This window comes from Nicotiana tomentosiformis, chromosome 2, assembly GCF_000390325.3.
Source record: "Nicotiana tomentosiformis chromosome 2, ASM39032v3, whole genome shotgun sequence".
Lineage (NCBI taxonomy): Eukaryota > Viridiplantae > Streptophyta > Magnoliopsida > Solanales > Solanaceae > Nicotiana > Nicotiana tomentosiformis.
In genome coordinates this window covers 135,318,936-135,341,440 of record NC_090813.1, presented here as the reverse complement: position 1 = coordinate 135,341,440, position 22,505 = coordinate 135,318,936, and the positions used below count along the sequence as shown (strand labels likewise).

The following is a 22,505-nucleotide window of genomic DNA, read 5'->3' as shown; positions in this document are numbered from 1 at the left end:
GGAGGGGTTCATTGCTACCCCAGTACTTCAGGATGCTTTGGTCCGTTTGGTGGGCCTTATGGAGAGTGTGGCCCAGACAGGCGCATTTCCCATGGCACCAGTAGTCTCTCAGGCTGGAGAAGGAGCCCAGACTCCTACCACTCCCACTCCAGAGCAGATAGCTCCCCAGTATCAGGCTCCAGTAGCTCAGCCAGTCGGATTAGTTTAGCCGGTTATTGTGGCACAGGTCGGAGATGGGCCAGCTATGTCTTCCGAGGCTTTATGGAGATTAGACAGGTTTATCAAGCTCTTTCCTGTTCACTTCAGTGGTGCTCCTTCAGAGGATCCCCAAGAGTATCTTGACAGCTGTCACGAGGTTTTACGGAACATGGGTATAGTGGAGACTAATGGGGTCGATTTTGCTGCATTTCAGATGACTGGTTCCACCAAGAAATGGTGGAGAGATTACTTGTTGACCAGACCAGCTGGGTCGCCTGCTCTTACTTGGGACCAGTTCTCTCATCTCTTCATATAAAAGTTTCTGCCTATCACATTGAGAGAGGAGCGTCGCCGTCAATTTGAGCGTCTCCAGCAGGGCAGTATGACTGTTACTCAATATGAGACCCGTTTTATGGATTTGGCCCGTCATGCTATTCTTCTGCTTCCCACCGAGAGAGAGAGAGAGAGAGAGTGGGCCTATCAGATTGCAGATGGCTAAGGAGACTGGGAGTGAGATTTCTTTTCAGGCGGCTGCTAATGTCGCTAGACGAGTCAAAATAGTTCTTACTCAGGGAGGTCAGGGGTCTGACAAGAGACCTCGTCAGTCTAGTGAGTTCAGCGGTGCCTCATCTAGAGGCAGGAGTACTTTTGGTAGAGGCCATCCTCCCAGGCCATTTCATTCAGCGCTCCAAGCATCCCACGGTGCCTCAGGTGGTCGTGGCCCTCAGATGCATTATTCCGACCAGCTAGCCTACAGTGCACCACCAGCTCCTATTAGTGCACCTCCACTCCAGAGTTATCAGGGTGGTTATTAAGGTCGACAGGGTCAGATTTAGGGCCAGCAGTCACAGCAGTCGAGGTTATGTTAAACTTGTGGTGATCCGAGGCACATTGCTAGATTTTGCCCTCGGGCAACGGGCAGCTCACAGCATCAGAGTTCTCGTGCCATGGTTACGGCACCAGTTGCTGCACCACCTACTCAGCCAGCTAGGGGCAGGGGTCAGGCAGCCAGAGGTAGGGGCCAGACAGTTAGAGGTGGAGGTCAGACTATTAGAGGTGGAGACCAGCCAGCTAGAGGCCGTCCCAGGGACGTAGTTCATGGTGGTGGGGCCCAGCCTCGGTGTTATGCTTTCCCAGCCAGGCCTGAGGCTGAGTCATCTGACACTGTTATCACAGGTACTGTTTCAATTTGCAGTAGAGATGCTTCAGTTCTATTTGATCTGGGATCTACTTACTCCTATGTGTCATCCTATTTTGCTTCCTATTTGGTTGTGCCACGTGATTCTTAGAGTGCTCATGTGTATGTGTCCACACCAGTGGGAGATGCTATTATTTTAGATCGTGTTTATCGTTCGTGTGTGGTCACCATTGGGAGTTTTGAAACTCGTGTAAATCTCCTACTTCTTGACATGGTTCGTGTGTGGTCACCTTATCATGCTATATTAGATTGTCACGCCAAGATGGTGACCTTAGCCTTGCAGGGGTTTCCTCGACTAGAGTGGAGAGGGAATCTTGGCCATTCTGCCAGCAGGGTTATCTCTTATGTGAAGGCTCGACATATGGTCGAGAAGGGGTGTCTAGCTTATTTGGCTTATGTTCGCGATTCTAGTGTGGAGGTTCCTTCCATAGATTCAGTGTCGGTGGTTCGTGAGTTTCTAGAGGTGTTTCTTGCAGACCTTCCGGGATGCCATCCGGCAGGGATATTGATTTTTGCATTGATTTGGCTTCGGGCACTTAACCTATTTCCATTCTGCCATACCGCATGGCCCCGCCAGAGTTGAAAGAATTGAAGGAGCAGTTGCTAGATTTGCTTGATAAGGGCTTCATTAGACCTAGTGTCTCGCCCTGGGGTGCACATGTGTTGTTTGTGAAGAAGAAAGATGGATCGATGAGCTTGTGTATAGATTATTGAAAGTTGAATAAAGTCACCATCAAGAACAAGTATCCATTGCCGAGGATTGATGATTTATTTGATCAGTTTCAGGGTGCCATGGTGTTTTCAAAGATTGATTTGAGATCTGGCTACCATCAGTTGAGGATTAGGGCATCCGATGTTCCTAAGACAGCTTTTCGGACTCGGTATGGGCATTATGAGTTTCAAGTGATGTCATTTGGGCTGACAAATGCCCCGGCAGCATTCATGGATTTGATAAACCAGGTGTTCAAACCCTACTTGGATTCCTTTGTGGTTGTGTTTATTGATGATATCTTGATCTACTCCGACAGTCGAGAGGAGCATGAGCAGCACCTTCGGATCGTTCTTCAGACTCTGAAAGACAGCCAATTATATGCTAAGTTCTTAAAATGCGATTGTTGGTTGAGTTCTGTTGCTTTCTTGGGTCACGTTGTATCAGAAGAGGGTGCTCAGGTGGATCCTAAGAAGATTGAGGTAGTTCAGAACTGGCCTAGACCCACATCAGCTACAGAGATCCGTAGTTTTCTGGGTTTGGCGGGCTATTATCGTCGATTTGTGGAGGGTTTTCATCCATAGCAGCCCCATTGACGAAATTGACCCAAAAGGGTGCCTCGTTCAGGTGGCCAGACGAGTGTGAAGTGAGCTTTCAGAAGCTCAAGACTGCTTTGACTACGGCACCGGTATTGGTATTACCCATAGGTTCAAGATCTTATACAGTATATTGTGACACATCTCGCATTGGTCTGGGTGCGGTATTGATACAGGGTAGCAAGGTTATTGCATATGCTTCCCGATAGCTAAAGGTTCACGAGAAGAATTACCATGTTCATGATCTAGAGTTGGCAGCCATTGTTCACGCGCTGAAGATTTGGAGGCACTATCTTTATGGAGTGCCATGTGAGGTATTCACTGATCATTGGAGCTTGCAGTATTTGTTCAAGTAGAAGGAACTCAATTTGAGGCAGAGAAGGTGGTTAGATCTATTGAAAGACTATGATATCACCATATTATATCATCCCGGGAAGGCCAATGTGGTGGACGATGCTTTGAGTAGAAAATTTTCTAGTATGAGTAGCCTTGCATATATTCCAGTTGGTGAGAGACCGCTTGCATTGGATGTTCAGGACCTTGGCCAACCAGTTCGTGAGGTTGGATGTTTCTGAGCCCAGCCGTGTTCTAGCTTATAGAGTTGCTCAGTCTTCTTTGTTTGAGCGCATCAGAGATCGGCAGGATGACGATCCTCATTTACTTGTCCTTAGAGACACAGTGCGGCACGGTGGTGCCAAGCAGGTTACTTTTGGAGATGAAGGAGTTTTGAGGATGCAAGGTCATATTTGTGTGCCTAATGTGGATGGGCTTTGTGAGTTGATTCTTGAGGAGTCCCACAGTTCCCGGTATTCTATTCATTCGGGCACCGCCAAGATGTATCAGGACTGGAGGTAGCATTTTTGGTGGAGGCGAATGAAGAAGGACATAGTTGCCTATATAGCTCGGTGCCTATATTGCCAGCAGGTAAAGTGTGAGCATCAGAGACCTAGTAGTTTACTTCAGAGGTTAGAAATTCCTGAGTGGAAGTGGGAGCGTATCACTATGGATTTTGTTGTTGGACATCCACGGACTCAGAGGAAGTTCGATGCAGTATGGGTTATTGTGGACAGGCTGACTAAGTCAGCGTACTTCATTCCTGTGGCAGTTACCTATTCCTCGGAGCGGTTAGCAGAGAGTTATATTCGGGAGATCGTCCGTCTTCACAGTGTGCCTGTGTCTATCATTTCTGATCGAGGTACGCATTTTACCTCACACTTTTGGAGGGCAGTTCAGTGTAAGTTGGGTACGCGGGTTGAGTTGAGCATAACATTTCATCCTCAGATGGACGGGCAGTCCGAGCGTACTATTCAGATCTTGGAAGATATGCTCTGTGCTTGTGTTATAGATTTCGAAGGATCATGGAATCGGTTCTTGCCCCTTGTAGAGTTTGCCTACAATAACAGCTACCAGTCGAGCATTCAGATGGCTCCCTAAGAGGCATTATGTGGTAGGTGGTGTCAGTCGCCAGCTGTGTGGTTCGAGCCGGGAGAGGCTCGGTTGTTGGGCACAGACTTAGTACAGGATGCCTTGGATAAGGTCAAGATTATTCAGGATCGACTTCGCACAGCTCAGTCCAGGCAGAAGAGTTATGCCGACCGTAGAGTTCGTGATGTTGCATTCATGGTCGGAGAGAGAGTGTTACTTCGGGTATCACCCATGAAGGGTGTAATGAGGTTCGGAAAGAAGGGCAAGTTGAGCCCTAGGTATATCGGACCTTTTGAGATTCTGGAGAGAGTGGGAGAGGTGGCTTACAGGCTTGCGTTGCCACCTAGTTTAGCAGCTGTTCATCCTGTATTCCATGTGTCCATGCTTCAAAAGTATCACGGCGATCCATCCCATGTGTTAGATTTCAGCTCTGTCCAGTTGGACAAGGATTTGACTTACGAGGAGGAGCCGGTGGCAATTCTAGCCCGGCAAGTTCGCCAGTTGAGATCAAAGAGTTACCCTTCAGTTCGAGTGCAGTGGAGAGGTCAGCCTATTGAGGCAGCTACTTGGGAGTCTGAGTCCGATATGCGAAGTAGATATCCCCACCTTTTCACCAGCCCAAGTACTTTTCTATGTTCGTTTGAGGACAAACGGTTATTTTAGAGGTGGAGAATGTGATGACCCAAAAGGTCATCTTATGTTTTAGAACTCAAATCTGTGCTCTTAAGCCTTAAAATCTCATTTTTACCCTTTTCGATTTGCGTGCATGGTTCGGGTATGTTTCCAGAAAGCTTTCATGTTGAAAATTGATGAAAATAAGAATTTATGCCATAAAAGTTAATTTTTGTTGACTTCTGTCAACATATTTGGTAAACGGGCTTGGATCCATGTTTTGACAGTTTTGATGGGTCCGTATTGAATTACGGGACCTGGGCGTATGCCTGGAATCGAATTTGGAGGTCCCTAGCTCAAGTTATGAATTTTTGATGAAAATTAAAAGTCTGAAAATTAATTGTTTTTAAGAATTAATTGATGTTTGGTATTGTTAGTGCCGGGTCCGTATTCTGGTTTCGGAGCCCAGTATAGGTTCATTATGATATTTAAGACTTGTTTGTGAAATTTGGTGAGAAACAGAGTTGATTTGACGTGATTCGGACATCCTGTTGAGGAGATATGAATTTTAAAGTGTTCTTGAGAATTTCATTTGATTTGGTGCTAAATTCATAGTTCTAGGTTTTATTTTGGCGATTTGATCGTGCGAGCAAGTTCGTATGATGTTTTTAGACTTGTGTGCATGTTTGGTTTGGAGCCTCGAGGGCTCGGGTGAGTTTTGGATAGGCCACGGGATGTTTTGGACTTGGGAAAAATCTGGTTTTCTGCAGATTCTGGTGTCTGGCATATTCTTCTTCACGTTTGCGAAGGTCCTCTCGCGAACGAGAAGAGTAAACTAATGAGGCAATGATTGCTTCTTCGCGAACGTGAAGGCTTGGTCACGAACGCGAAGCAATGGGGGCGTTACCCTACGCGTTCGGCACACCTAGGGGAGGGTTGGTCGTTCCTTCATCACGAACGCGAGCAATGCCTCGCGAACGCGAAGGCCAGGGGGGAGTAACCATCGCGAACGCGAGCTGGATCTCGCGGACGCAAAGGCTTGGCAGCTAGTACCCTTCGCGAATGCGACAGTGTTCTCACAAACGCGATGAACACTGTCGCCCATCACTTAACAAAATCCAAAAATAGGATTTTAGCCAAAAATTCATTTTTTTCTCAAAAACCAAACGGTGAGAGGTGATTTTTCAAGAGCCATTTCTTTCCCATATTAGTGGTAAGTGATTCTAAACTATTTTCTTTCAATTACCCATTACATTTTATGAATTATGAACCTAAATTCTAGAGTTTTCATGTTAGAATTAGGGGTTAAGATAGAAACTAGGGATTTCGGAAATTTGAGGATTTAGACCCCAATTTGAGATCGAATTCCAAAACTAATAACATATTCGGGCTCAGGGGTGAATGGGTAAGTGGATTTTTGTCCGAACCTCGAGTTTTAACTAAGCGGGCCCGGGGTCGTTTTTTGACTTTTTGGAGCAAAAATTTGGAAAATCTATAATTATTCATTAAACTTGATTCCTTTAGTAATGTTTGATATTATTGAGTTATTTTTGAATAGATACGAGTGATTTGGATGTGAATTCCAAAGAAAATGCTGTGATTGAGAATTAAGTGGCCTTCGGAGCGAGGTAAGTGTCGTGTCTAACTTTGGCTTGAGTGAATAGGTATTATGTGTTCATTTGCTACGTGTTTGATTGTTAAATACGATGTATAGGTGAGGTGACGAGCATCTATGCGTCGTTGTCGAGTCATAGCATGTGAGTGAAATTCTATTCTTGTCTATTTTGTAGCCTTAAATTCTACTATTCATGCTTAGCGGGTTATTTGAAATGTTGGGTGACTCACATCTGGTTTCACTGAGATTTGGTAACTTTGGAATATTGATTCAAGGTTGAGATTACATTGTGCTATTGATCATGGTTAAAATACTGGTTTCTTTGTGATACTCTTATCTATATGTTGTTATTGATTCTGTGATTGGTGAGGAGGAGTGTAAAGCACGAAGGGTGATGCCGTGCATGCATTATTTATATTGTGAGGAAGAGTGTAAATCACGAAGGGTGATGCCGTGTATATTATGAGAGGTTTAAAGCACGAAGGGTGATGACGTGTATATTATGAGAGGTTTAATGCCCGAAGGGTGATGCCGTGCCGTTCAATTTATTTATTTGGTGAGGTTGAGAGTAAATGCACGAAAGGTGATGTCGTGCCGTTCTATTTATTTATTTGGTGAGGTTGAGAGTAAATGCACGAAGGGTGATGCCGTGCCGTTCTATTTATTTATTTGGTGAGGTTGAGAGTAAAAGCACGAAGGGTGATGTCGTGCAGTTTTCCTTGCTGTTTTAATTGCTCAATTCGTTTAAGGATTTTCGGTTTAATTCTGTCTTTTTATTATTCTCACTCTTTATGTTGTATCCCCCCACTGTATGTTCCCTTTCCATTATTTCTGCATTATTTCTTTATTTACTCTTGTTGCCGCTAGCATGATTATACTGTTCAGGTTATATATGGGTGTCTTGTCCTAGCCTCTTCACTACTTCGCCGAGGTTAGGCTCGACACTTACCAGTACATGGGGTCAGTTGTACTGATGCTGCACTCTGCACTTTCTATGTAGATTTTGGTACCGGCTTAGGTTGATCGAGATTTTGTTATTGGTCTGCTGTCCCGAGACTCAAGGTAGATCTGTCGGCGTTCACAAACCCTGAAGTCCCCGTTTATCTTTTATGTCCTACTATTCCCTTTCATTCAGACAGTTTTATTTAATTCAGACTATTACTTGTAGTAAATTCTAGAATGCTCGTGAATTGTGACTCCCGATCCGGGTGGTAGTAATTAATACAGTTTTATAATATTCCGCACTTATTATATTTCATCTTAGTTAATTATTGTCATTTACTGAATAGAAATAAGGAATTGGTTTAACGATTTTCTAACGTTGGCTTGCCTAGCAAGTGAAATGTTAGGCGCCATCACGGTCCCGTCGGTGGAAAATTTCGGGTCGTGACATGTAAACTGCGTACCTGGTCAGAGATGATAAATACCGATACGCCATGAAGCCTCAAGATCTCGCGGATATACATTCGAGCTAGCTGCTCGGAAGAATAGGTAGTCATCACAGGAATGAAATGAGCTGACTTGGTCATCCGGTCCGCAATCACCCAAACTGCATAAAACTTTTGCTAAGTCCGTGGAAGCCCAACAACGAAATCCATAGTGATCCGCTCCCATTTCCACTCCGGAATCTCTAACTTCTGGAGCAACCCACCTAGTCGCTGATGCTCATACTTCACCTGCTGGCAATTTAAGCACTGAGCTTCATACTCCACTATGCCCTTCCTCATGCTCCTATACCAGTAATGTTGCCTCAAGTGCTGATACATCTTCGCGGCACCTAGATGAATAGAATACCGTGAACTGTGAGCCTCCTGGAGAATCAACTCACGCAAACCATCTATATTGGGCACACATAGCCTGCCCTGCATCCTCAATGCACCATCTTCTCCAATAGTGACCTTCTTAGCATCGCCGTGCTGGACCGTGTCCTTAAGGACAAGCAGATGGGGGTCATCACACTGACGCTCCCTGATACGATCATAAAGAGAATACCGAGAGACCACACAAGCCAACACTCGACTCGGCTCAGAAACATCCAATCTTTCAAACTGGATGGCTAAGGCCTGAACATCCAATGCCAATGGCCTCTCTAGTGCTGGAAGATATGCTAAGCTCCCCAAACTCTCCACCCGGCGACTCAAGGAATTAGCCACCACATTAGCCTTCCCGGGATGGTACAAAATAGTGATATCATAGTCCTTAAGAAAATCCAACCACCTCCGCTGACGCAAGTTAAGATCTTTCTACTTGAACAGATGCTGCAAACTCCGATGATTAGTGTATATCTCACAATGAACCCCATACAAATAGTGCCGCCAAATCTTCAAGGCGTAAACAATAGCTGCTAACTCAAGGTCGTGGACAGGATAGTTCTTCTCATGAGACTTCAACTGGCGTGAAGCATAATCAATCACTCTACCCTCCTGCATCAGAACACACCCAATACCGATCCGCGAGGCATCACAATACACTGTGTAGAAACCAGAAGCAGATGGCAGAACTAGAACTAGAGCCGTGGTAAAAGTAGTCTTGAGCTTCTGAAAGCTCTCCTCGCACTCATCTGACCACCTGAAAGGAGCACCCTTTTGGGTCAATTTGGTCAAGGGCGATGCAATAGATGAGAAACCCTCCACAAAACAAAGATAATAGCCCGTCAAACCAAGAAAGCTCCTAATCTCCGTGGATGAGGACGGTTTGGGCTAAGTCTGCACCGCCTCTATCTTCTTCGGGTCTACCTGAATACCCTCACTGGATACCAAACGTCCCAAGAACGCCACTGAACTGAGCCAAAACTCACACTTGGAGAACTTTGCATAAAGCTTCTCCTCCCTCAATCGCTGTAACACAATCCTCAGATGCTGAGCATGCTCCTCCTAGCTACGAGAGTACACCAGGATGTCATCAATGAATACAATAATGAACGAGCCCAAATAAGGCTGAAACACACTGTTCATCAGATGCATGAACGCTGCTGGAGCGTTGGTCAGCCCAAAAGACATCACAAGGAACTCATAATGACCATATCTGGTCCTGAAAGTTGTCTTAAGAATATCTGAGTCTCGAATCTTCAGCTGGTGATACCCTAACCTCAAATCAATCTTGGAGAACACCATCGCTCCCTAAAGCTGGTCAAAAAAATCATCAATACGCGGCAAAGGATACTTGCTCTTGATTGTGACCTTGTTCAACTGTCTGTAACCAATGCACATTCTCATAGTACCATCCTTCTTCTTCACAAATAGAACTGGTGCACCCAAAGGTGACACGCCAGGTCAAATAAACCCCTTATCACAGTGTTCCTGAAGCTGCTCCTTCAATTCCTTCAACTCCGCCGGTGCCATACGATACGGTAGAATAGAAATGGGCTGAGTGCCCGGCACCAAATTAATACCGAAATCAATATCCATGTCAAGTGGCATGCCGGACACGTCTACAGGAAACACATCCAGGAAATCTCGCACCACCGGAACAGAATCAATAACAAGGGCCTCTGCAATAACATCCCTCACAAAGGCCAGATAAGATAGACAACCTTTCTCAACCATCCGCTGAGCTTTCCAGTATGAAATCACTTTACTAGGAACATAGTGTATGGAGCCGCTCCACTCAACCCTCGGAAACCCCGGCATCGCCAATGTCACGGTCTTAGCGTGACAATCTAGAATAGCATGACATGGAGACAGCCAATCCATACCCAAAATCACGTCAAAATCGACCATACTAAGCAACAAAAGATCTACTCTGGTCTCTAGACTCCTAATAGTCACCTCACATGACCGATATACACGGTCCACAATGATAGTATCGCCCACTGGAGTGGATACAGGAACAGATGAAACTAGAGACTCACGGGGCATATCCAGAAAATGAGAGAAATAGGATGATACATATGAATAAGTGGAACCAGGGTCAAATAATATAGAGGCATCTCTGTGGCAAACTGAGACAATACCTGTAATCACAGTATCTGAAGAAATAGTATCTGGTCTGGCATAGAGGGCATAGAAACGGGCCTGGCCACCCCCTGATCTGCCTCCCCCTCTCGGGGGAGCCCTAACTGACTGAGCCCCACCTCGAGCTAGCTGGATGGGTGGTGGAGCTGCTGGTGCTGGTGCCATCGGCCAAGTACTCTGATGTGAAGTCTCACTCAACAACCTAGGGCAATCTCTCTTGATGTGACCAAAATTTCCACACTCGAAACAACCCCTCCTCTGACGGAACTGCTGCTCCTAGTGCCCAGAGGAACTACCCTTGGAAACCTGAGCTGACGAGGCATGGTGAGAACTCTGCACTGGTAGTGCACTGAACGATGACTGGCCCTGCTGATGATTGTGTTACCCGTGGCCAGATGATGTACCATGGTGGACTGGGCGAGCCGTCTGAGCTTGTCAAAAAGGACGACCCCTACCATGATGGAACTGCCCTCAGAAGTGACACCGCTAAATCCACCCTGTCCATGAGGCCTCTTGGCCACCCTCTCAACCCGCTCCTGGCTGCGAACCATCTCAATCTGACGAGCAATGTTGACAACCTCGTCGAAAGTAGCACAAGACACACTCTGTCTAGTCATAAGCAATCGCAGCTGAAAAGTGAGGCCATCTTTGAACCTCTTGATCCTCTCCCTGTATGTTGGAACCAACCAGATAGCATGATGGGCCAACTCCGAGAATCGCATCTCATACTGCGTCACAGACATATCACCCTGACGAAGCTGCTCAAACTGCCTGCGCAGCTCCTCTCTACAGGACTGAGGCACGAACTTCTCCAAGAATAGACTGGAGAACTGCTTCCATGTAAGGGCTGTTGCGCCGACCGGCCTACGCCTCTCGTAAGCCTCCCACCAAATAAAGGCAGCCCCAGAGAACTGAAAGGTAGTGAACGAGACTCCACTGGTCTCCAGAATACCTGTTGTACGGAGTATCCTATGACACCTATCCAAGAAGCCCTGTGCATCCTCTTCCTCGGTACCACTGAAAGATGGAGGCTGGAGTCTCCCAAACCTCTCCAATCGACGCTGCTCATCATCAAGCATGACAGGTACTACATAGTCCTGCGCAGCTGCAACCGGCTGGGCTAGTAGTGCCCCCGGTGTTTGAAATCCCTGTACCACCTGCTCTAGTGTGCGAGCGGCGGGAGTCTGAGCACCTCCCTTGGCCTGAGAAGTGGCTGCTGCGGCCGAAACAGAGACCGCCTGAGCAAGACTGGTACAACCAGTCAGAATCTGAGCTAAGGCCTCCTGAAGGCCTGGAATCACCATGCGCACAGGTGGTGCCTGAGCTGGTCCCACCGGCTCATCCACAACTGGAGCCTGCTCCTGAACTGGAGCAACTGGTGGATCTGCAGGTGCTGTCTTAGGTGCGGTGCGAGCTACATCTCTGCCCCTACCACGGCCTCTACCGCGACCTCGACCTCTCGCGGCCCTGACTGGTGGTACTGGTGGTTGTCCATCCTGCCCCGTAGTATGCATCCTCACCATCTGTGAGAGAATTTGAACAACAGAAATTTAGTTACCAGAATCAAAAGATTCGCACGACAAGAATTCAAGAATGTGAAGTTTCCTAAGGGTTCGGCATCCTCTCAAAGATAAGTACAGACGTCTCCGTATCGATCCGCAAGACTCTACTAAACTTGCTCATGACTCGTGAGACTTATGTAGCCTAGGCTCTGATACCAACTTGTCACGACCTAAAACCTAATCCATCGTGATGGCGTCTATCGTGATACTAGGAAAGCCGACCTTTCCAAAACACTTTTAAAATTTAACAGAAATGAATTAAGACATTTAAAATAACCGGAGTCTTTCATAAAAATGGGGGTAAAACCCAAATAAAACATAAGTGTGAAAAAATAGCCCGACATCGGGGTGTCACTGAATCATGAGTATCTAGATATCCAGTCTAATACAAACAGTGTCTGAGTATCAATACTGAAAAGAAAGAAAACATAAAAGGAGAGATAAGGTTTGCGGACGTCGGTAGCTACCTCGTAGTCTCCGGTACTCGATCGTGCATGAACTCAACGACCTCCATGATCAAACACACCTAGATTTGCATATGAAGTGCAGAGTATAGTATGAGTACAACCAATTCAGCAAGTAACAGAAATAAATAAAGAACTTAGAAGGTAGTGACGAGCTATACAAATACAGTTTATTTTCAATAATTCCAGCAAAGAATAGACATGTTTTCAAATCCGGCAGTTCAAGTCAAATCAGTTTATACAGTTACAGTGAAGGTAATCCAGATATAGAATCTTTCAAAAATTTCGCAACATTGACAGATAGCAACTAAGTGCATCAACAAATGGAAAACAAGTACGGCCTCTCAGGGCAATAGACACTCAACTCGTCACCACAGCTCAATCACTCGGCTTTCAGCCCTCAGTACTCACACTCAATAGGTACATGCGCTCACTTGGGGTGTGCAGACTCCGGAGGGGCTCCATTCAGCCCAAGCGCTATATCCGCACGGACAACTAACGTGTTATAGTATCAATATATAGGACCATACGGACAACTCACGTGTTATAGTATCAATACCTCACAGACAGGCCCTCGGCCTCACTCAGTCATCAACCTCTCTAGTCTCTCGGGCTCTCGAAAATCACAAAGATCGGCCCAAACAAAAATAGCATAGTGTATCAACAAAATCAAGAAGAGGGTGAGATATGATACGCAAGTAAAATCATGACTGAGTACAAGACAACAATTAGAAAGTAATTCAACAAGTACGCGACCTCTGTGGGTTCCAACAGTACCATCACATAGCCTAAGCATGATTTCTAACATGATTTTCAGTTAAATTTCTAAACACAGGGAGAGCATATAGCTAGCAACAAGTTATTCAACTTTACAGTTTCACGGAATGGACCAAGTCCCAATTCCTACGGTGCATGCCCGTCACCTAGCATGTGCGTCATCTCTAAAATACTCATATAATCCAATAATCCGGGGTTTCATACCCTCATGACCAGATTTAAAACTGTTACTTACCTCAAACCGCATAAAATCCTATTCCGCAATGCCTTTGCCCCTTGAATCCGTCTCCAAATACCCCGAATCTAGCCACAATCAGTACGAGATAATTAATATCGGCTAAAGGAATTAATTCCACAAGAAAAATATGAAATTACAAGCCAAAATCCAAAATTGGTCAAAAGCCGGCCCCGGGCCTGCGTCTCGAAATCCGACAAAAGTCACAAAATACGAACACCCATTCACTTACGAGTCTAACCATATAAGAATTTCTCGAATCCAACCTCAAATCACTTTCCAAAACTCAAAATTTTAGCCTATGAAAGTTCTACCATTTTTTCCCAAATTTACAACTCAAATCCTTAATTAGATGATGAAAATAGCAATAGATTCATGAAATATAGTCCAATCCGAGTTTGAATCACTTACCCCAACAATCTTCTTGAAGAAACATCAAAAAATTGCCTCACACTGAGCTCTCAAAGTCCCAAAATCGGAATGAAAATCAAACCCTCGAAATCCCATTTTCTGCCCAGTTCTTTCGCATCTGCGGACCCACGGTCACACCTGCGACACTGGACCTGCGGAATTACCCTCCCAGGTGCAGAAATGACTTAAAGGGCTGGGTCCGCATCTGCGATGAAGGGGCCGCACCTGCGTGTGCGTGCCTGTGGACAAAGGTCCGCTTCTGCGACCTTCCCCTCCATCTCACTCTCCGCATCTACGGAGCTTCGAGCGCATCTGCGTGCTCGTAGATGCGGAAATGTCCTCGCACCTGCGACCCCTGGCTATCTTCTCAACTCCTGCTTTTGCGCTCCTTCACCCGCACATGCGAGTACGCACCTGCGGTCTCCCCACCCCAGGTGTGAAACCATTAGATTACAGAAACCTTCAGCCATTAGCCTAAGTCCAAATTCAAACCGTTAAGCATCCGAAACACCCCCGAGGCCCCCGGGACCTCAACCAAATATACCAACAAGTCCTAAAATACCATACGAACTTAGTCGAGCCCTCAAAACACGTCAACCAACAACAAAAATACGAATCGTCCTCCAATCCAAACTTAATGAACTTCGAAATTTCTAAATTCTACAAACGACGCCGAACCATACCAAACTACGTCCGATTGACCTCGCATTTTGTACACAAGTCATATCCAACATTACGGACCTACTATCAAAAAGTCAACTCCCCGTTCAAACTTTTCAAAAATTTGACTTTTGCCATTTCAAGCCTAAATTAGCTACAGACTTTAAATTCACAGTCCGGACATACTCCTAAGTCTAAAATTACCCAACGGAGCTAACGGAACCGACAGAACTCCATTCCGGAGTCGTCTTCACACAGTTCCGACTACTGTCAAAATCCTAAGACTTAAACTTCTGTTTTAGGGATTAAGTGTCCCAAAACACTCCGAAACCAAAAACAAGACCTCCCGGCTAGTCAAATAAGCAGAAACAGATACGGAAAAAACAGTAAATAGGGGATCGGGGCTAGTACACTCAAAAGGACCGATCGGGTCGTTATTATTTATAAATATAACTTCTGAAATCTTATTTTTAATTTCTACATGTGAATTAACTAAATTTGACACATATATTATAGGAGTATATAAATTTGAAACGTATATTAGATAGAGATAGAGTATTTATTTCTGTTGGTGCTGTCTTCTCATGGGTTCAGTGAAAAAGATTTCCCCCTTTTTTAATCTTATCTAACTAATTGCAAGAACTTAGGCTTAAAAGGGACTTTAGGCTTTTTTTATATAACGGCTACTGATAGTTTCGTTAAATTCACCTCTTAATTAATACTCCCTCCCGTCTACTTTAAGTAATTTTTGACTTTTTTTGATAATCCACAATATTTGATTTTTTTTAGATATCAAGAAGGAATTAATTACTTCTTCTTTCCAAAGTTGCCCTTGGAGTAAAGAGCCTAAAAGTAATTTGTTATATTTTCAATGATCAAATTAAGGTTAATATGATCAATTTTATTGTTAATTAATATTAAAAGTTGAATTCTTTAATATGTTTAAAAAGAGCAAAAAAAATATTGTTTAAAATGGACAGGAGGGAGTAGTTAATTCTGTTGGTAGTTGCTAATAACCTAACTCAACTACCAAGACAAAATTTAAAAAGAAAAAGCTCAACCACCAAGTTAATTTGGAAAAGAAAAAAGACACTTAATTACCAAGTTAAGCACTTAAAAGGCACATATTTGGCTAAACTGTAAAAAACAATATTTATTTTGAAAAATATTGACGTCAAACTAACATTTCAAAGATATCCCGTTGGAGAGTAGCAATTTGTGTTGGCCGGTTCATCCGAGAAGGTCTTTTCATTTTTTTTTTAATAGACATTGTATTTTGTCAATCCTTTCAAAAAGAAAATGAAAGTCAAATTACAAAAATAAATAGTGTCAAGTTTCATTTTATAATCAGTATTATATAAATAGATAAATAATAAATATTATTATAAAAGAGCGTAATTAGATTTTTATTTAATTAAAATATAAAACATAAAATAAAAATATATAGTAAAGTTTTTAATCAAAAGGATTAGGAGAATAGGAATGTATTTTTAGTTGAGACTCAGATATGTTAATTTAATTAGGGATCGATAGGTAAATACCCAATTTTTGTAAGGGTATTTTATCATGAAAAAGATAATTTTCTATATCTAATCCCGCTGCTGCTTTGTAGCTCTTCCCGCAGCAAAAGCATTGATTTTGCTAAAAAAACAGACGTTTTTCCTTTTAGGTAAACAGCTCAAATCTCCCCCGGGGGAGGGGGCGGCAAAACTCAAAAGTGCTTTCTTGAAAGAAAGATAAAAGTGTTTTCAGCTTCCAAATCTTGGTCAAATAGAGCTATTCGCTATCCTAATTTCTTCAAATTCTATAAACTTATTCCTACGGATTTGTTAGGATCTTTTTGTTGGGTTTTGTCTGTTTAAATTCAACGAAACTCCAAACGAATAATCACACGAGAACGCCAATTGATACAACAAAATACTATTTATCCCCCAATGCAACAATAAAATATAATTTTGTCGGTTAGAATACAATCAAATATTCGTGGAGTGTTTCAAAAGAATTTGACACATTTTTTGTACTTCAAGATGAGTACATAAAGGATGTGGATATTTAAATTGTTCTCCAACTGCTACTCTTTCTCACTTTGAAAGCATGACCCAAAAAGTTCAATCAAAATAAGAACCAAAGGTCCCGAATTGTTAGGTGTTCCCGTTTATCTTTTTATACTTTAAGGACGTATATACTTGTCACGATCCAAAACTAACCTATCGTGATGGCGCATATTATGGTACTAAGCAAGCCGACTACACAGACATTTCCAACACTCTAAAGCTTTGAAAGATACGGAAGCAGTTAAGATTAAGGAAAACCCTTTTTAAAAACAGAGTAAGAAATCATAATTCAAAACAAAATCTCTCTTAAAACCGAGGCGTTATCGAGTACATGAGCATCTACATAAAGACATAGTCTAATACATTGTCTAGGTAATAAAACTGAAACATAAAATGAAAGATAAAGAGGGAGAGTCAAGATCTGCGAATGCCAAGTAGCTACCTCGATAGTCTCCGAAAATCCGGACTCCACAACTCAGCAACTGCCATGACCGGAAGCACCTGGATCTGTACATGAGGTGCAGGGTGTAGCGTGAGTACAACTAACTCTATAAGTAACAAATCTAACCTTTGGACTGAAAGGTAGTGACGAACTCAACAGGTACACTTCAATATAGAAATAACAGTACAAAAATGTATGCATACTTTCAAGTTCAACAGTTAAACTCAATTCAAGTAAAATAGATAAATTGTGAATGATATGAGGAGTATGACCTCTCTACATCTACATGCTAATGCACATGCTGTATGTCATGCACCACGCTGAAAGCCTCGTATACTCACACTCTCAGAATACTCAATCACTCAGTACTGTATATGGCCAATCTAGCCTAGGGAAGATCCATCACATATATATATATATATACATCAACTGACAATCAGTCACTCAGTACTGTATAAGGCCAATCCAGCCTAGGGGAAGATCCATCCCTAGATATAAATAATTCTGATAAGATCTATGTTCAGGGAAGATTCATCCCTCAATATAATCAACTGCGCTCACTGGGGGTGTGTACAGACTCCGGATGGGCTCCTTCAGTCCAAGTGCTATAATAAGCCAGATCCAGGCATAAATCAATAAACATGTTGCGGCGTGCAACCCGATCCTATAACTGTCACTCTCAATCAGGCCCTCGGACTCACTCAGTCATCAATCTCTCCAGTCTCTCTCTCGGGCTCACAATATCGTGAAACTAGCCCAAAAATGATGATATGCTATAGTAATAAATAGCAACGGAGACTGAGATATGATATGAAATGAATAAATATGACTTGAGTACAAAATTTCAATGTAATCAATAAGTCAACAACAAGGAAACAACCACTATGTGTCCCAACAGTACCAGCAATAGCCTAAACATGATTTCTAGCATAATTGATAGCTCAGTTACTTTATCACATGATGAAAAATGCGGATATCAACAAGATAAATCCACTATTTAGTTCTATGGAATCGACCAGGTTACAATTCTTACGGTGCACGGCCACACATCCGTCACTTGGCATGTGCGTCACCTCAACACCAATCACATAACACATAATTCGGGGTTTCGAACCCTCAAGGACAAGTTTAGAAGTGTTACGTACCTCAATCTGGGCAAATTTCTACTCCAACACACCTTTGCCTCGCGAAATGGCCTCCATATTCCTAGAATCTAGCCACAAACAATGCGATATAATCAACACGGGCTAAAGGAATTAAATCCATAAGGAAATACTAAGTTATTAATCAAAAGTCAAAAGTCGACTCAAAAGCTGGCCCCCGGACCCACGTCCTGAAATCCGATAAAAGTCACAAAACCCGAGAGCACATTCAATCACGAGTCTAACCATACCAATTTAACAAAATTCGATACCAAATCGCCACCCAAATCCCCAAATCAAACTCTCTAAATCCCTAGCCTCAAACTCCCAAATTCCACCTTAAATACACATAAACTAGGTGGGAAAAATAATAGGGAAATACAATTATTGAATAAATTAGACGACAAATGACTTACCTCAAGGAATCCCCCGAAAATCCTCTCAAGAATCGCCAAATCCCGAACTTGAAATATTTAAAATGGTAAAAATCTTGGAACCCTCGTTTTTAAATCACTGCCCAAGCTTTTCGCACATGCGGGCCAAATATCCGCTTATGCGAAAATCACTTAAATCCCCAGGGCCCGCATTTGCGCTCCAGGTTCCGCACCTGCAAAGGCGCTTCTGTGGCCCACTATCCGCTTCTGCGGAAACAGACCTTGTCCCTCGACTCTGTATCTACGGAGCCTTGCTCGCAGATGCGGTTACCCCTTCGCACATGCGTCGTGCCGCAGGCCAGCCCAGTTCTGCAACTGTGCAAATCCAACTATATCTGTGGCATCGCATCTGCGGCCAATCCCTCACAGGTGCGATCACACCAGAAAACTCCCAGCTTCAGCAATGCACTAAGTCTCATTTTCGATCCGTTAACCATCCGAATTCAACCCGAGGCCCCCGGAACCTCAACCAATTGTACCAACAAGTCCTAAAACATGAATATGAACTTAGTCGAGCCCTCAAATCAATTCAAATAACATCAAAAACATAAATCGCACCCCAATTCAAGCCTATTGAAACTAAGGAATTCCAACTTCTACAAACGATGCCGAAACCCATCAAATCACATTGAGACTAAGTGTCTCTATTCATTCCGAAACCTCATCGGACCCGAACCAACTATCATGATAAGTCGCATAGCAGTTATAAAGTACAAAATGAGCAGTAAATAGGGTAACAGGGCTACAACTCTCAAAACGACCGGTCGGATCCTTACAATACTCCAAATAAAATAAACAACGAACTTTATAAGCCACGCCTAAAGTTATAAATATATTTATGATTCATACTACGGCAACTAACAAATAAAACAAAATGGGTACTGAATTTATTTCATTTCTTATCCAATTCATGGTTTATATTACTTTTATTGCATGTATATCATTAGCGGTTGCAAAATTGTCCCTTTTCTAATAATTCGTGTAAACAGGTTGGGTAATAATAGGCTTGTTGACTTTGCCAACAAGTTGAATACATCAAACTATTGGATGAAAATGAGTCAAATTAATGTAATTCAACAGATTAAATACAATACAAACTGGTGTTTGGCCAAAATGTTATATTTTTAATACATTACTCGCCTTACATATTATTAGTTTAGTGGTTAATTGTGCGACGTTTGAGCTAAATTATGTTGTTTTATATGTAGGAGCATCAGAAGACAAAGACGAGTGAAAGTTTCACAAAAAGATGACAAAAGTACGAGAAAAGAGCACAAAAGCACGAAGTACTCAAGCCTGGCTACAGGCCAGCTCTGTAGCCATCTTGGCCGTGCTACAGGCTAGGTGTAGCCAGCTCTGTAGCCAGCTTGGTCGCGTTATAAGCCTGGCCTGGCGAGGTCTGTAGCCCGATGGTCAAAAGTCCGCGAATTAAAAGACTCTAACCTGAATTTGGACTCAAGGACTTCAACCCTAGCCTATAAATACGCCATAAACATGTCTAAAGGAAGGGGGACATTTTGAGAGGGGATTCGACCTAAGGAGGCAACAACATACTAGGAGCAAGGCGGAGAATTTTTCTGCGTGTTTTTCACTTCTTCTTCCTATTTTCATTATTGGTTATGAATTCTAGTATTGTAGTTTTGCGTACTATTGTGAATAGCTAATTTGTTATTTAGGGTTTTTATGGAACCTTTTGTAGGATAAATTCTTGTGATATTTTTTATAATATTGAGCCGTTGAATTTCTCTACTTGTTCAACTACGTGTTTATTGCTGTTGATTAAATGGTCATCAATTCACTGTGCCTATTTAATGTGTATTTCTTGAGAGAGGGTACACATTTAGGTAGTTGTTGAATAACATCACTCCTAACGTATGTGAGAGATCAATACGGAGGGTTTAAAGGCGGGATTAGAGATAATGAAACCTTGGTGCGATCGTAGTGAGTGGTGACTTAGTGCCAGCTAGCGTAGTTCGAGAGAATACATCTAGTAAATTATGGTAGTTGCTCGTGAGAGAGAGAGCTACGACACCCAAAGTACTCACGATCGGTAGAGAATACTTAGGCAAAATTATAGAAGACGTAGGGGGGAAGGATTCCGACAATTGGAGAAATCATATCTCTAGACGTCCTTAATCTTATCTCCATACCCTAGTATCTTTAGTTGTTAATATACTACTTTAATTTGTTAGTTAATTAGATATAAGAATCTTAATAATTATAACTTAAAAATTATTCAAACTTATATTTTTAGTCTTTATGGGATTTGACTCCGGACTTTTAGACCTGATTATATTTGTCGCGGTCGCTTATCCTATTTAGGACTAGAGTTGGGCGTCATCAAATTTTGGCGTTATTGCCGGAGAACTAACGGTGTAGTTGTAGATGTAAATATTGCTAGGTTTCAAGTTTGAACTTTATTTTTATTCTTTTTTGTTTTGTTTTGGTTTTGTTTTTTTAATTTTATTTTACTCGTTTATTTGAGAAATATGATATATTGGAATTATAGAAATTTAGATGTTGGTTGTTCTACTTTTGATCCTCATACATATTGTGAAGAAAACTACCCATGGCAAACTTATCAAAATATCCTCGAGAGTGAGTTATATGCACCAACTCAATCTTATTTGTGAAAATGTGTGTGGTGGTCAAAATGGTCACTTTCATGGTTGTGCTTATATTTCTTATCCTCCTCCAACCCATTATTATAATGGTTCTACTTTTTCTTGTGAAGTTAATAGGAACAGAGAACCAGGGAAAGCTGACCTGAAATAGATCAAGGATATGTTAAAGTGCCTTGTGGAACAAGAGGAAACTATTCACAACTTGAAGGCTCAAGTGAGTCAACTGGTTGAAGATTCTAATGCTCAACAAGCCAATATTGTGGATAGTAGCCAATAAGAGCGTGAACTAGATATAGAAATTGAGGTGCTAGTGGAGGAGCTCAGAATAGATCACCAAAATCTATCCAACTAGAATTTGAGGATGCTCATGTTGAAGTAGTGGTACTAGAGTCAACCGAGAATATTGAAGATGAAACTTTAATTGAATCTAATTTGTGTCATGAAGAGGGTGTGAATGAGCCTGCAAATTTTTTGTTTGAGTGCATTTGTCCTCACTCTAAGCATTTTTCTACATTGTGTTTAGATGATGATATGAAAATAGAGTCATCTAAACTAATTGAGGAGTCAAGGAATGAGGAACAAGGTGCCTACATTCTGGAATTTTGCTTGCCATAAAGTCAAGATTAAACACCTCATGTAAAGGCCAAGAAACGCAGAAGATTACATTGTTTCCTGGGGCCAATTAGATTTGTTCCACCACTCCTGGTGCATAACCGAAAACTTGAAGCCAAATTAGGGGTTCAATTCATAAGCTCGAGGTGGAGGCAAAAAGTAGATCACATCGTGCCACGACGTTAACTAAGGCGTTTGTTGGGAGGCAACCCAACTTTACTATTTCTTATTTATTTATTTATTTACCTTTTTATTATGTTATTTTTGTAGTGTAGTTTTTATTTTATTTTTTAGGAGCATGGAAAGTAAAGCTATTGGAAAGATACAACAACAAGCCAGATGGTTTAAACAAAGTGTGGGGTGCCCGCATAAAGGAAAATGCCTGGGAGAAGTCTGATTACATCATGAAGCTGCTAGTACTTCGGCCTTTGGTCTACCTGAGAGTTTCTTTTACTCTCTTATTAGTTATGGTGTGCACTGAGGACAATGCATAATTTTAAGTGTGGGGTGAAGAGATTGTCTGGGTGATTTTCTATGCTATTTTAGTTGTGTTAGTTTGATTGAATAATTTTTTTTTTAAAAAAAGATAGAAAAAGATTGGACTTTTCCCGACAATAAATTTTCTAGATATTTTTCTTGAGGGTTTAAAGTCTGACAAAAAACGCACACAATATTTTTTTGAAAAACAGAAAAAATCCAAAAATCATGTCTTTTAATTTTTACTTTAGGTAGTAATAATCTTCCGTGATTTTTCTTTGTGCCTCGGTTCTTTTTCACGGGAT

At 42.5% G+C, this 22,505-nt stretch overlaps 1 protein-coding gene across 1 annotated transcript; it reads right to left on the bottom strand.

Annotated features, from left to right (window-relative positions):
• Window positions 1–9,625: 9,625 nt before the first annotated feature.
• LOC138905655 (uncharacterized) lies at window positions 9,626–10,471 on the bottom strand. The gene is made up of 2 exons (XM_070194177.1): window positions 10,306–10,471; window positions 9,626–10,191 (listed from the first exon to the last, which is right to left on the bottom strand). Exons 1-2 carry the CDS (start codon window positions 10,469–10,471, stop codon window positions 9,626–9,628), a joined length of 732 nt encoding a protein of 243 aa, XP_070050278.1.
• Window positions 10,472–22,505: the final 12,034 nt, after the last annotated feature.